General features: G+C 38.8%; 1 protein-coding gene across 1 annotated transcript in view; it reads right to left on the reverse strand.

The window, feature by feature from the left end:
- Positions 1-6,667: 6,667 nt before the first annotated feature.
- PYROXD1 (pyridine nucleotide-disulphide oxidoreductase domain 1) overlaps positions 6,668-15,961 on the reverse strand; it is a 14,427-nt gene continuing 5,133 nt past the window's right edge. The window contains exons 4-11 of the mRNA XM_010082685.1: positions 15,104-15,177; positions 14,040-14,200; positions 12,942-13,042; positions 11,501-11,630; positions 10,522-10,634; positions 8,151-8,273; positions 7,732-7,869; positions 6,668-7,228 (exon numbers count right to left, since the gene is read on the reverse strand). Coding sequence (XP_010080987.1) covers positions 6,980-7,228; positions 7,732-7,869; positions 8,151-8,273; positions 10,522-10,634; positions 11,501-11,630; positions 12,942-13,042; positions 14,040-14,200; positions 15,104-15,177 — 1,089 coding nt within the window. The 3' untranslated portion in view covers positions 6,668-6,979. The remainder of the gene's footprint in view (positions 7,229-7,731; positions 7,870-8,150; positions 8,274-10,521; positions 10,635-11,500; positions 11,631-12,941; positions 13,043-14,039; positions 14,201-15,103; positions 15,178-15,961) is intronic.

Here is a 15,961-nt window from a genome sequence, read left to right on the forward strand (position 1 = left end):
AATAATTACTGTGCTGCCTTTTTAACTCTTTTGGAAGTGTAGTGTATAGTAACACTATTGCAGAATCATGCAGGCTGGAAGGGACTTCCAGAGATCATCTAGTCCAACCTGCTGCTTGGAGCAGGTTCAGTTGGAACAGAGTACTCAGGGCTGTGTCCAGTTATAATTTTGACTGTCCCCAAGGATGGAGATTCCACAGCTCCTCTCAGCACCTGTTCCAGTATTTGACCACCTTCATGACCAAAAAAAGAAAAAAGGATATTTCTTAGAGCTAATTGTTATCTCTGGTGTTCCACTTGTCTGTTGTCTCTTGTCCTATCACTCTGTTCTGAGAAGAATCTGGCTCCATTGCTGCTATGCTTTTCCATTAGGTAGTTGAAGACAACAGCAAGATCACAACAATCACTCTGCCTGCCCCCTGGTTTTCTTCTTTTTTAATTTGGAAAAAATCCATTTCTCTGTTTCTCCTCTGTAAGCCCCTGCTTCTGTCTGAGCACCTAGGAAGCTTCATAGCCCTCTGCTAGACTCAATCCAGTGTGTCAGTGTGTTTCTTTTACTGGGAAGTGCAAAATTTAACCCAGCGGTCACTAGCTGTAATCTCGCAAGTGCTGAAAGAGTAATTTCACCCAAACTGCTGATTATGTTCTTGTTAATATGCCTGCCATGCAGTTGTCATCTGTGCTGCAAAGACACGCTGCTTATTCATGTTCAGCTTGTTATCTCTGGGATCCTGGGTCCTTTGCTGCAAAGCTACTTTCTAACCAGTCAGGCCCCAGCCTGTGCTGTTGCAGGGTGTTGCTCCATCCCAGGTGCAGGACTTTGCTTTTGCCTTTAATTTAGAGGTCCCTGTCAGCCCATGTGTCCAGCCTATCTAAGTCCCTCTGAATAGCAGCCCTGCTCTCCAGTGTATCAACAGCTCTCCCAACCTTGGTATCACCTTCAGACTGGCTGGAGCACACTCCATCCCTGTATCCAGATTGTTAGTGAAAACCCTAAATTATGTTGGACCCAGGAATGATCAGTGAGCATTGCTACTAGTAAATAGCCACCAGTTGGACTTTGTTACCACAGATCCCAATTCTTTGAACCAGGTGATCCAGAAAACTTTCTACCTACCTTGTTGTACACTGATACCTCACCAATATTTTTTGCTGTAAGGAAATGATGGGAGATAATGTCAAAAGCCTTGCTAAAGTCAAGGTATACAACATCCATTGCTACCCCCTTATTCACACAAGCAGTTATCTCTGTGTGGTTGATCAGGTATGCTGTGCTTCTGGTAGATCTAGCTGGCTGTTACAAATCACCCCCATGTGTCTGAAAACGTCTTGTGGGAGTATTTGCTCCTTTTCTGGGGGCTGAGGTTTGAACTAGCTGAGGAGCTCTCTGTTCACCTGTGCTGGCCTTCTGCCAGGCTTGTTCTGCGTTCTGCAGGTAGGAATAGACGATTTGTATTTTGAGGAGGTTGTGTTTTGGAAATCAAGCAGTTCTCCTGAGCCCCTTTGCCTTCCAGGGCAGTTCCCTGTGATCTGGACAAGCAGATCCCTGAACAAGCTGAAATCTGCTCTCCTGAGATCCAGGGTAGTGGTTCTACTATGTCTTCCTCAGTTCTCAGTCAAGTTTAAAATTCTGAATCACACAGTCACGGAGCAGCATCTGGGATATGGGCACCTAGTAAGAAACAAACCTGTCAATGTCTCCAAGTCAATGAGGGCCTCTGTCCCCCACAGGTGGGGTTCTTTGGTAACTTGCATCTTCCTTTTCTTTGTTGTGTGAACACTTGGCTCAGGTTCAGCTGGCATCAATGCATTCCCTGGTGGAGTCATCATCCTCATCTTTCTCAGGGCACTGTACCCACTCTGCAATGGCAGAGCTACAGGTGGAAAAGGAACCCTTTTGTGTTGCCAGAAGCAAGAGGTTTCCAGCTTTCCCTCCTGTGAGTCTCCATCCACTGCTGCTGTGAAGGCAGTCTCAAGGTTTTCCCTCCTTTGCAGCACAGGGCTTGGGTGGTCCTGAGCTCTGCAGTATCTCTGTGAAGACCCTACCATCTCCTGTTCCTCCTCCTGGCTGTTGTGCAGGCTGCTCACCTTCTGCAGCTCCTTCACCCAGCAGCTCAGCACTGCAACCACAGCACAGCTCCCACAGCTGAGGCTGCCGTTGCCAGCTCTGGGGAGAGACATCAGACATCCACAGACCTGGGCTGCTGCAGCACCTTCCTCTGGAGCTGGGTGTGCGTCAAAGCCTCTGCTGTGCCAGAGGCAGTTGTTCGAGCACACATGGTCGTCACCATTTAATGCAGTTTTGAGCAGAGATGCGGCTCTTTCCTGCAATATTTACACCTACTACGACATATTTGAGTACTTGAGAGTACTTTAGGGAACCGTTTCAACAGGGTGTTGCTATAGCATTGCACTACTTATGACTTGCAGAGATATTTGTGAATATTGTATGTATTTATCCTTTTAAAATGTCTGTTCTCTTAGAACTTGATTTCTCTAGCTTGTCATTCAAACAGAAAATTATTACTTCTGTGCTTTTCGGAAGTACTTAAATTATATTTAAGAACAAGACAACTTTTCTTGATCTCAGCTGTTCCCTTTGTAAAAGTTATACTTTATATGGGAAATACAGAAAAAAGCCACTCAAGAAATACTTCTCTCCCCTCTTTTTCCCCTCTTTCCTCTGTTGAATTGGCTTATATTCCAGGTACAGCCCTGTATTCGAATTGGAGGTGAATCTGGTTGTCCTAAGAAAATACCGTTCTGCTCTATAAGCACTAGAACATAACTGCACTGAAAGTTGCGTACTTTAAGCCCTAATTGTGGGCTGCATCAAACTTAATCTTTGTGAGGTTTCTGAATTCTAGTCTCTTAACTTCGCTACTACAGCTATCCATTCTATGTTCTTGTTTGTGGAAATGGAAAAGAGAAAGCAACTATAGGGGAGTACTGCTGCTTGCCTGTGGCTTAAAGTGGTGTGTCTCCACCATTTTGAAGAGCAACCTATCCCTTTTGACTCACCTGTAAGTCCTTTCACATACCATCTTGGTTCTGTCAAGGTAAGAGAGAGCCAGTGCTTACTGCTGCAAATTTTCTTGCATTTTACCTCATCCCACAAAACTGAGTGGCTGACTGCAATTAGATACCTGTCTGGGTAACACAGAATTTGTTTCTCCATAATACACAGGTTCAATGCAAGCTTAATCAAAACTGTGATAATCAAGAGTAGAAAAATAATAAAAATCATTCAGGATTATAAAGTAATAGTAGTAGAGGTTGTCTTTAAGATGTTTCACAAGAACTGGAAATCTGAAAATTCAGAAATGATGGTAGAATTTTAATTTTGAGGTTTGGAATTAGATTGAAACAGATACTTTTTTTTTCTTTTTTTTTTTTTTTTTTGCTAGAAAGGCAGGAAAAAAAATATTCCAAATTGAACAATGTCATGGCCTGAGATTGAACCTGGGAAAGCCTTAGTGTACTAGGTGCAGAGGGACAGAAGACAAAAAGGATCATTGAGCTATTACCTTGGTAAGTTTGGAAAAACATGAGCTCCTACTGAAGCACTCATATTTGGTAACCAATAAGGCCTCTTACTGCTACTGAGAACTTGAAGCACTGGTGCTTTCAGTTCCACTTGCATTTGTCAGGGCTGGGAGCAGGAATAGCCAAGTTGAGGAAAAAGGCCTGAAGAGCAGCTCTGCCCACCCTTTTGGTTCCTGAGTGGCAACAATTGCTGGTCTTTTGTCTTGTTTATGCTTAACATTTAAGCAGCACTTAATCTCAGAAATGCAATGATGTCATGGTTATGCTATTTATTAAAAAGAATCTTTGAAGCACATGAAGATTGCAATTTAGAGTGAGTGGTCTTTTCCTTGCCCCTCAGGGTTCTGGAGTTCCCCTCTTAACTTCTGAACTAGAAGATGATGTATATTGAGCCCCTAATTCCAGAACTGTTAAATGCTGAGTAAATTCATTAACCAGGATTTTAGCCTTATGATCTCCTTTGAAACTGATCTTAGCCTAGAACCATGTGACTTCTCTTCTCTCACATGTATGTCAAGAAGTTACTAGAACACTATTAATTTTTACATTTGTCTAATTATATAAAAGGAAAAGCTTCATAATAATGGAGGGCTCACTGTCATACAGTAAGTAGACGTGAAGAAAGTGATACTCTTTTCCAAACAAGGAGCAAACCATGTGGCACTGTTCCACATTCAAATAACAGTCACAGAACAGCCCAGGTAGGAAGAGGCCTTGAAAGATCATCTGGTCCAACCTTTGGTGGGAAAGGGAGCCTAGATGAGAGTATCAGCACCCTCTCTAGCTGGGTCTTGAAAATCTCCTGTGATGGGGACTCCACCACTGCCCTGCAGAGGTTGTACCAGTGACTGATTGTTCTCACTGTAAAAAATTTCATTTTTTAATGTTGAAATAAACCTAACAGAGTGCCTGAAGAGTCCAGAAAAACTGGACACAGGCAAATGTCAGGGTATGTTAAAAGCTTCAGTTCTTTTGCAATGGAGAGCATAGATACAAGCTTTCTTTCTATTCTTACTTTCCCCAATCAAGAACTTAGTTCTGGTTATATAATCACTATCATTTTAAATTAGTTATTTAAAGTGCATCAACATTGTTTCATGTGCTCAGTCCTACCTTCTGCATTGTATAATTAAGTGACACACAGTCTTTTTCTTTCCAAGCCTAACCCAACCTGTAATGTAAGACACCATGTTCAGTTAGCTGTACCAGCCGCCTAGCTGAACTGCGGCCATTCTACAGCAGGGGGCACAATGTCTGTATGGACTTAAGAAAATACGCAGCAACAGAATTTTTCTGCCTCCCATGTCAGCAGTGAGACTAACTGTATGTAAGTAGAAAGATACGCGTTTCCTTCCTTAATGAACAGCAGTGTTTCCAAAAACAGGTAACTGTGCTGCCATAGCAGAAAAGACCCAACAGTACTACTGACTTCTAGCATTCTAGCATTGCTTAAGCACAGTTGGGGTTGAATGCTAGATTCCAAGTTTTGGAGACCTTAGCAGCATCAGTAAGGTGAAGTCAAACTCAATTATAAATTTAAGTTCTGGTAGATTTCATTCAGTTGTATACCACCTTAAATATAAACCAAACATGATTAAGAACACACTCTTCATCTTTATTTTTATCTTGTCCATCATTTAACCGAAACCTTTGCCAAAAGTGGAATGAATTCATTTACTTAAACAGTCATTCTCTTAAAAAATGATTAGAGTAATTTTCTGGGAGAAGTTCCAATATGTACATCCAACTTTCATTTAGTAGAGTACAACAGGCTCTTCCTAGTTCGACCCTAAATAAACAGCAACGCCCAAGTAGCAATTGTAGAACAAACCCACAAGCTGGTATGAAGCAACCCATGTCCATGGATGATGGCATTATGGAATACGGAGAGGACATTAAGGAATAGCTTACAGTGTTGGGCTTTATCACTTACTTTGGCACTCAATTATTTCTAGCAACTAAAAAAAAAGAACTTGATTGAAGCAACCCTGTATGTGCACATCACTGTTTGTAAAAGTGGATCTTACATAACTAAACATACAGCCAGGGAGCTAGTTGATTTAAAACAAACAGCTTACACCCCAATTTGCAACTAAAGCTATTTTTTCATTGGTTACCACAAATCAAATTTGACTTTAATACCTGCAAAAATTGCTTCCTAGAACCAGGATGCATGACAGTGGCAATGAGGAGAGGGTAGGAAGTGGCCAAGACACGTAACTCATGAATGTTTTCATGAAGTGACTGTAATAGCTATTAAGAATCCCATCAGGATGTGGGGACTCGCATGCAAAATGGCATCCCATACCATCTACCACATAAGCTGGATACAGCAACCTGCTCCACAGGCTCTTGCCAGGGAAGGTCACTGCAGGTGACATCCACCAGTGCAGCTGCGTTACCCTTTCCTTGAAGTGCACTGCACACTGATCCTGTTGGAGATCAGATGGATGCACCAGGGCAGCACTACCACAGCACCTGAAGAGCTGAAGTGACAAGCAGTAAAAAAGTTGCTCTCAAATGACATCTCAAAGATGCTTCATCCTGGCTTTCATTGTTCAAAGTTTTTGTGTTCTGTACTTAGCCAATTAGAAAAAACATTTATTTCACAAATAAACTTATGAAAAAAAGAGGGGAAAAAAAAAGATAAAGCATCCTTCTTGCTATATATTTGCAGACTGTGTTCCAGGTAGTGAGAGCTCTGAGCACCCTAGGCCCTCAAGGTGTCCTCTGTTAACCTCAGCCAGCTTGACAGAGACGGTACCATTAGCTGGAACAGCAGACCTGAAACCTGCAGCAACTACTCACAAGTCTGAGCAGCAGAGAGATGCTAGTGGGATGGTAACAAACTGTGTGCCTGCCTTGTGAATGTTCACCTGGGCAAGTGGTTTTAGGAAGCAGGGGTCTCCCACCCTAGCCAACACTTACACCACCCAAGTCCAGAGGCAGCTTTAGGCAGGAAAGGCAGCACCATCCAATCAAGGGTGGCTTACTGGCTGAGATGAGGAACATGCATGGCAGGAAGCCATGGGGAAATACGGCAGGTGAATTATGAGTGGTTTGGGAGAAAAGCGAGCTATGGGGCAGGCACAGGATTTGACAGGTTTTACTTACTTTTAAGAAGTGAAGGCTACCTCACATTCAAGTGAATGCAATGCTATCTTAACAGCACAGTGAAGCTCACTTTTTAAGACTGTCATAGCCCTGTTTCATATGCTCATCTAATTAGATGAAAAAACCCTTTGGCAACACTAATCCACCTGCCTTTGTTGCTGCATTTCTACATAGATTCATCTAATTTGCAGGTCAGTATTTTGACAAGATCAACACAATCTTAATAGGGAATTGCATTTGTCCCTGATTTCTTGTAATGCTGAGAAAAGTCTTGTAAGACATATTACTCAATATCAAAACTTTATACAAAATGGATTTGTTCAATCAAAATAATCTTCTATATCAATATCTGGATTCAGGAGATCTTCACCATAGGCTGAAAGATCCATTTGGTTTAAAATTAAGTTTTCAAAGGTTTCCTCCAAGTCCGTTTCACCAATCAGCACAGCTCCCATCATTCGGCCATTCTGCATCACTACTTTAACATACTCTTGTCCCTTGGTACATCTCAGCATCAGTTCATGGTCTAAACCCAGGCCTTGAGCATTGTATTTTCCCAAAACCACCACCTAACATAAGGAAAAAGAAAAAGCACTTGTAAGATTGCAGTGGCTTTTAGTATTTCTACTGATAACAGTTCTAAGCTTCAAAAGACTCATGTAAACAGGGAAATATTTGTCCCTTGAGAACCTCTCCCCTTCATTGGCTTTCACACCCACAACAGAATTAAAAATCTTTGCTTTGAAATATGATACACAAAAATCAATAATGAACCAATTACCATGTAATGAATTTATCCACGAACAGAACCATAATGAAATGGAATACATCTAGAGATGCAAAGCAGATCAGTGGTCATTCAACAATTAAAATTTATAGTACATCTGTAAAGATCTTTTCCCTCTTCAGTTTCAGCAAAGTTCATATAAATGGAGAAAATCTAAACTAAGATTAATTATTACACAGAGAATACTGTTAATATTAAAGCATCCGCTCAGTGCTAGCAAGTGAATAAGCAAGCAATATGTGTGTTACTCAGTGGTTTAAGAGTATTAGACTGTATTTACTTTACCTTGTAATTGAAAAATTTTGTCACATGAGCAAATAGTTCAAAGCTGAAATCCAGATCAATAGATTCCCCTAAAATATCTGCTGCCATGCATTTTGCTGCGTACCATCCCATCTGCCTAGCTTGAGTCCACAATCTCATCTAAGAAAAAGATTTAAAAAATTTTAAAAACACAGATACATGTCGCTGCAATGACCAACATGCACTGTCTCATCAATGCGCACTATGTATTTCAGAAGGGGTGAACAGCTTGGCTTTCAGACGGAGATAAAATTATCTGCCATCAACACACCCAGGACTATCTACTTGTTCACTGGTTTCCGCTTCAATTAAACTTTCTTTTCCCCCATCTGTGTAATAGCATGCCATTTACTTTGTAGATTAGACTGCTGCTGAGCACACAATCGTATGATTTGATTTACCTGATGCCACACTGGACTAGGTTCCCACGATGCCGTGCAGATATCCCCAGCTGCATATATATCTGGCAGGGACGTGTGCATGTGTTTATCTACTTTAAGACCTCCATCTTCACCTACAGCAAACTGAAGTATTTGCACAGATTAGTACTGAAGAAAAATAATCATTTAAACTAAGTAATTCAACTTCATCCATGTTAAGCAGTCATCTCATTTGTTACTTTTTAATGGTAGACACCTAAGAAAATGTCAGCAAATTCACTATTCTGCTTAATCACAACATCTGAAGATTTAAAATTATATGAATAAATACTAAGGGAACCCACGAAGATGCTCTTCTCGATCACATGTAGCAACAGAGAAAAAGGCCTTGCAGTGTAAAGAATTTATGGCTATTCATTCTAATCTGACTCAATTAGAAAAGACTGATAATCACAAGAGAAACACATTGTTCAAACCTCACAATGTCAAGACTCTTGTCTTCAAGGGGAGAAAACAGATCATCCGAAGAGTGGCATAATTAAATATTTTTCACAGCTGTCTATATATAGACAATAAAGTTTTACTTCTCTATATGATAATGCAACCCTGCCCCCCCCCCGAATTTATCCTAAATTCCTGAATCTTACTGAACCTAGAACCTTTCAAATAAGCAAAGACAAAATTAGCCTACAAAAGCAGAATTTCCTAGAAATCTGTGCATTCTTCTCTCGCCAAGTTTAAGAATAGATCAGTGTTGCATTTTACAACTGACCTTCATGTATCCTTTAAAGTATCTCAAACTCTATGTATTAAAAAAAAGCTTAGACCAGCACTACATACTGAAAAAAAATATTTACCTTGAGACTATCCATAGTGGCAAGACCTCCATGGTAAGATACAAAGCATTAAGCATTATTTCTAGAACACAGCATAGGTTTTTAAAATATAATTACTGATATCTATGCAGGGAAGTAACAGCACTTGCCAAATTTCAGATCACACTACATATGTTACAGGGACACCTAGTCTTAAGAGCTCATTTTGTATTTTTCCAAGGTGAGAAGATACCACTGCAAATACCTAACTCCTGATCTAACTTTATAATGTAGGCCTTGAAATATTTCACAGCTCAACATTAGATGTACATTTTCATAATTTTCTTCTGCTTTATTCAGAGGATAGCATTCTACTCCCTAATCAGAAAGAACTGCAAAAAAACCCCAAATACCCTAACATACTGGTTTTGGCTGGAATGGAGTTAATTTTCTTCATAGTAGCTAGGATGGGGCTATGGTTTGGATTTGTGCTGAATACAGTGTTGGTAACACAGGGTTGTTTTAGTTACTGCTGAGCAGTGCTCACACAGAGTCAGGGCCTTTTCTGCTCCTCACAGCACCCCACCAGCGAGTAGGCTGGGGGTGCACAGGAAGCTGGGAGGGGACACAGCTGGGACAGCTGACCCCAGCTGACCAAAGGGATATTCCATACCATACGATGTCATGCTCAGCATTATAAAGCTGGGGAAGAAGAAGAAAGGGGGGACATTCAGAGTGATGGTGTTTGTCTTCCCAGGTAACCATTACACACGAAGGAGCCCTGCTTTCCTGGGGATGGATGAACACCTGCCTGCTGACAGGAAGCAGTGAATTTATTCCTTGTTTTGCTTTGTTTGTGTTAGCGGGTTTTGCTTTGCCTAAATTGTCTTTATCCCAAACCATGAGTCTTCTCACTTTTAACTCCTCCAACTCTCTTCCCCCAACCCACTGGGGGGAGTGAACAAACAGCTGTGTGGTGCTGAGCTGCTGGCTGGGGTTAAACCAGACACCTAACATGGAGGCAGAATAATCTCAAGGCCTGAAAATTCATGTGGCAGCTATGAACTCCATAATTGTCATCCATGTTTGGATGCTGATTCAAAGTGTGACTTCCCTCAATGAATATGAGCACCTTTATAGCTCAGTTTCCCAGATGAATAATATTGGAAATAACTGCTTCCTTCCCAGGAGATTTCAAGATTTGTAAGGTAAGAATATGGGGCAAAATGAACACAAAAATTATTCCAAGTTTTCTCCACATTAAGGAATTACACAAATGTTTTTCTCTCTTTGTGCAGACTTAATCTTAGCAGCTTATATTGTGTATGTATTGTGTATCAGTACATATCATGAATAGCAATATAGTAAGCCAAGAACAGTAATTAAATTAATTTTTATCATGTTAGGTATTTCCAGTAATGACAATTTTGAAATGCTGTACAACATTCAAAACCTTTATCCATCAATGTTTCCTGTCAGAAGCATAAACCAGCTGAAAGACCTTATTTTACCTCACTTAAAAAAACCAAACCAAAACAAAACACCTTAAACTTCAAAAAAAAAAGCAGTACACTTACATTATTGCCATCAAGAAATGGTTGAACATTTGGTACAACTCCAGTTGCACTGACAATGAAATCACATCCATAAATTTTTCCATTAGTTAATTCCACATATACAGGCCATAGCACTGAAAAAGGGGAAAATTTTGCCCTGAGAATGTAACCAACAGAAGGTATTTTATTAATTATGGTTTATAATAAGACATAATAATAAAAAGAAGAAAAAACACTATTTCGAGATATCTAATTGATTAGAAAGGGAAAAAAAAGAAAAATAAAAAAAAACCCACCAATACCCTATATTATTTCTTACCTTCACCCAGGACTAGAAAAATGAGATACTGGAGCTTAGCTCCAAGTCGTACTAGTAACTTCCTCTGGAATTGTGCTAAATCAAAGTCCTCATTTGTAAGGGGAAAATACTGTGTCTCACTGCTTCAGACCCATGGGATTTTTTTTTTTTGCATATAAATGTACAGATGCAAAGCAAATGCCTCAAAAGCAAAAAGGACATCAGAAATTTGACTTCCTAGAATCTTATGCTGGAAGCAACTGGCTATTAAAATAGTATTTTAAATATTAATTTTCTTCAGTGACATTTCAAGATAGAATTATTCATTAAACAAGTGGAATTTTCTTCCACTTTCTTTCAAGGCTTACTTCAGTTTTGACACTAAATGGGTTTTTTTGTTTCTGTTTTAACTCCACTATTTATTTATTATTTTATTGGACTGTCACAAGGAGGGAATATTCCTCATACAGGATTTAGGTGACTTGGTGGAAAAAGGGTCTGACGCATAACATTTTGCAATTTAATTGTAGCCCATAAATCAAATTCTCAACTACTATAAATTGCTGGAGCTCCGTTTAATATCTAGAAATAAAGGATTTGTTTTCCAAATCTGTGTGTACTCTAAAATAGCAAACAAGATCAAACATGCTCCAACACTGCTTTATCTTCAACATGTTATTTCTAATTAGTGCTCACACCTACCCTCATCTGCTTCTACCTTTTTCTCTTCCTTAGGAAAAGTCATAGAAGTCCGTTGCAGTTGTATAAATTCTTGCTGTGAGTGTATTTTCTTTACTTCACATAGTATTTCAATATGGACTTTATGAGAAAACTAAAGAAAGATTGAGAAAATCAAACACACAATGATTAGTAGTAACAATACTTTTAATGGCAAATATACCTTCACCTAAATTGACATATTACTAAGCTGGGTGGGGATACACACAAGAAAAACCTCCAAAAAACCAAACATATATCTCATCCTAAAGCATGACGCATTAGCCGAGTTCCCACACTTTTTCCTTTTTTTGGCACAGACCTAACCACAGCAATTGGCAATCTACCTGCTTTTACAGCAGATATCTGATGTTCCTTGAAATGCCATGACAATTTAGATTTTTCTGGCATGCCAGAAAACATATTCAAGTTCCCCAGAGTCTACAGGAAGACAATACAGAACTTATCAGAATAGAAAAAGAAGTAAATCAATCTTGTCTATCTTTCAGGATTTCAAATCCTTCATTTTTGTATCATTAATTAAATTCTGATAACAATAATAAGTTTATGTTCTAAATGCTGGAAAAAGAAAAAATATATCATATTCCATCAAATCATATTTCAACCACTTACTCCTATTCTGGGCTCGAGACAGAAGTTGGAAAGTTACCTGTGTCTCTAAACTATTTTGTGGATTCAGGCCTTAAACAGGTTTATTCTCCATTACACAAATATCTATTTCCACAGCCTTCAACAACCAAAATACCACTGATTAATCTGCTGAATACCCTGAACATCCTTTAGATGGTATTGTAAAGCCATTTCTGTGGAAAGACTGATCACCTTTGAAAGGCCTTTTTTTTTTTAATGGATATAACAGATGCAAACACCTAACAGCTAAGAAATTAATAAATAAAAACCTGTTTAAAAACTATGAAATGTGAGGATTTTGACTTTATTTCAAACATTAAACTCTTCACAATGCTCATGTCCACTACTGATTCCTCATTTCATTATCTGCTGTGACAGGAGACTGATGTTCCCTGTACCTCTGTACAAATCCTACTGCCCTATTTTCACATAAGAAAACTTACATGTGGCAGCTAAAATTAGGAGAATTGCTTCTGGTTAAAGCTAAGATTGACACCAGTCCTACAGAAACATGCAAACCAACGTTTGTGTTTCAGTCTGAAGAGCAAATTGCTAAAACCATGCCAGTGGATCTGATTAACCATGTTTTTTATGAAGCAGAGAATTACTTTATTTGTGTTAATGTATTTTCCTGTTTTATTCTGACAGAAAAGGAGAATCAGTTCAAGCATATTTTATTTTTATTTTTCTAATAATCCTGAATGACATTTCATGTTCTGTCATCTTTACCCACTTAAAGCAACATTTAACTGTGTAAGCAAGATTAGGACCATACCTCTTTAGTCCCTTTAAGATGTAAACCCTCATGCCAATCTGGGCCTAAGGCACTGCCCAGGCTGTCAGATGTTGCTATAGGTCTCTCTTTTTCCTCACTCCCTGAAGCAAAGAGATGGAGAATATCACATTTAGCATGCATACTTCATTAACTACAGAATTCAGAACATGGATTCTTACTTAAGAGCAGTATGATCTGGTTGCCAAAAGGGAAGATAAAAATGTGTAATGTCCCAAAACCCATTAATTTGCAGACAAATCAGACTCATAAATATTTTTTACACCTTTCAACTTCATGCCTTTCATTAATTCACTCATCTCTGAAACAACCATGCCACTGTTAGGTGCCTGCGTGGATCCTTAACAGCTAGACCCCCAACAGCACCAGGGTTCTGGAGACCCACTTAGTAGACTTAGCTGCTTAATATCACTGCTAATATTTAAATTGATGTCCATCTGCTAGCAAATATGCAGCCCCCTCCATCGGATGAAAATGCAAATTCCAAAACACTACAATATACTTCAAGAATCTTGGGTGCCATTTTGTGATGTTTAGGCTGACTCTTTTACAATTTATTCTTCCAACCTGAAGTCTAGAATTGTGCTCTTTTTGTATTATTTTGGTCATCTATATGTTTGTGTAATGTTTGTTCATGCAGTTCTAGTTAACTGTTTTTATTAAGACTGCAGTTTCACTGCATGTGTAATAATGTTCTGTGAGTTTTCATCTGGTCCTCCAATAGCTTTTTACAGGAGAGCTCCTTCCTTACATAATGCTGACATAATTCAGAAAAACATTACGATATTACAGAAAATGGAACAGGTTCTTCAGCAGATGGAATATAGGAAATAAAATGTAAACTTGGCACAGATATAAAAATAAGCACATTTTTTACAGTTTTTAGGTAATGGTATTACATGCTATCATGTGTCTACATTAATTCCGGATTGGTTTTTCTATCTTTTATTTTTTTAAAGAAGGAAATGCCATTGATAGTAGCAGTAAACCTTATTTGTAGCCTGTTGAATTAACTGATTTTAGGACTATCTTTAATATTAAATGCTGCTGCTGCAGTGTCAGGAGACTAAAACATCATACCTTCTATGCTATACTTGGTTCTTTTACATTCAATTGGAGTCTCTCGTTTTTCAGCAGTTAGTTTTGGAATGAGAAATTCAGCTGCTCCTGCATCAAAAAAAGTGTTCCCAATGGCTTTGTCTTTGATAGCCCATATTACTTCGCAGCCTTGAATTTCATACCTGTGGACATTTAAACAATAGATAAAATGACAGAATACCCAAAAAGGACCTGACTCTTAGCAACACAACTAGAAGTGTGCGAGGTTTCATTCTGGAAACTAGAAATAAAGAGATCTAAGACTTTTTACCCTATCAAATCCACTACTGCTTCTAAGTATTTACATAAGGAACACATAAATCTCTTCAAGTTGCCAGGTCATACTTCCTCATCAGCACCAACCTCAACTGAACCAGGGTGGAGCTGACCAAATTAACAATAATACTTAGTACTTCCTGCTCCCCACAATGAAAAAAACCATGCATTTTTGCCAGACTTCTCACTGCTAAGAACAGGCATTTGGATCTTGTTTGTACTATCTGGAACATGAACTGGTAGAGATGTACAGAGGACAATTTAGTGAAAAAGTGATTCCCTGCAACACTAAACAAAACCATAGAATTGTGTGATACAGATATGTCTGTAATCCAGCAGACAGCAGGACCAAATGGTTCAGTATCCTACCCGTGACAAAGGCCACATCAGATATCTATCAACATAAATTAGGCTGCGTACATGATAAGCTGCCTCTCTATTCCTGTTACAGCTTCTGTCTCCACAAGTCAGACAAGTTTTATAACTCAAATATTGCCCTTAATAGTCTCAACAGAAAACTCTGTTGGTGCCAAATCAGGAATACGCTGTATATTCTTGATATCTGTGTGTCAAAGCTTCTTCTGAAGCTTGCTGAATTTTGTGTGACAGTAAGCACCACTATACTGTGAAAAAATATTTTAATAATTTCTCCTACTAAATGCTTTGAGCTACAATTTTGCAAGTCAACCTCCTCCCAAGATCATGCACACTAGATTTAACATGTAATTGTTATTTGCATATTTATCTTCAAAACTTAGTCATTTACTTACACTAATTCAAGTGCAATCCCACCGTTTCCTACCACTACTATTCTCTCAGCTTGAGCCAAATTCTTCTGAAAAGCCTGCATGAAGAAACAAAGTCAATTACAACCTAGATCGTGTGTTCCCTCACACTGATCAGTTAACTCCTTTTCAATATTTTCTTGCTCCCTTTGGTCTTTTTATTTTCTCAGACTTCTGATACACATTCACTTATGCTAAGATCTGTTACAGAAGCTAATGCAACCAGTAAAGTTCTGTCACATTAAGGGATGACGTTACTGATACAGCCTCACAAGTCTCAAAATAGAGAATTGTTAAATAATTACATTTAAGCCAATCTGACAGTCTTTAATAGAATCTAAGAGACTTTTTTCTGTCCTAGAGACCATTAGTATTGTGACATCTATTAACCCAGTTTTACTGCAACTTGCATAGCATTCACAGTAATTTGTATAACATTAAAAAGGCAAAGATACAGAAATTTAGGAAAAATTCATGATCAGAAATCAGGAATTTAAAAAATAATTTGTAGCAAATCAAATAAACTATTTGTGCAAAAACCTTTCAGAAAGAAACAAGTCTCCAAATCCCTCTTAGTGGTGAGAGAAATTTAAAAAAAAAAAAAATATATATATATACCCCAGACAGTACTTTTTAGATCATAATATAACCACTTCAAGTATTTTCTTTCAAACAAACCAAGAAACACTACTATCAGACTAACTATTGCCATTACACGAAAATCCGTGTTTCAGCCTCTTTCAGCTTATACCTACCCGTTACCCCTCGTCCTGTCACTACACTCCCTGATAAAGAGTGCCTCCCCATCTCTCCTGTAGGCCCCCTTCAGGTACTGGTAGGCTG

This window comes from Pterocles gutturalis, unplaced genomic scaffold, assembly GCF_000699245.1.
Source record: "Pterocles gutturalis isolate BGI_N339 unplaced genomic scaffold, ASM69924v1 scaffold45669, whole genome shotgun sequence".
In the NCBI taxonomy this organism is placed as follows: domain Eukaryota; kingdom Metazoa; phylum Chordata; class Aves; order Pterocliformes; family Pteroclidae; genus Pterocles; species Pterocles gutturalis.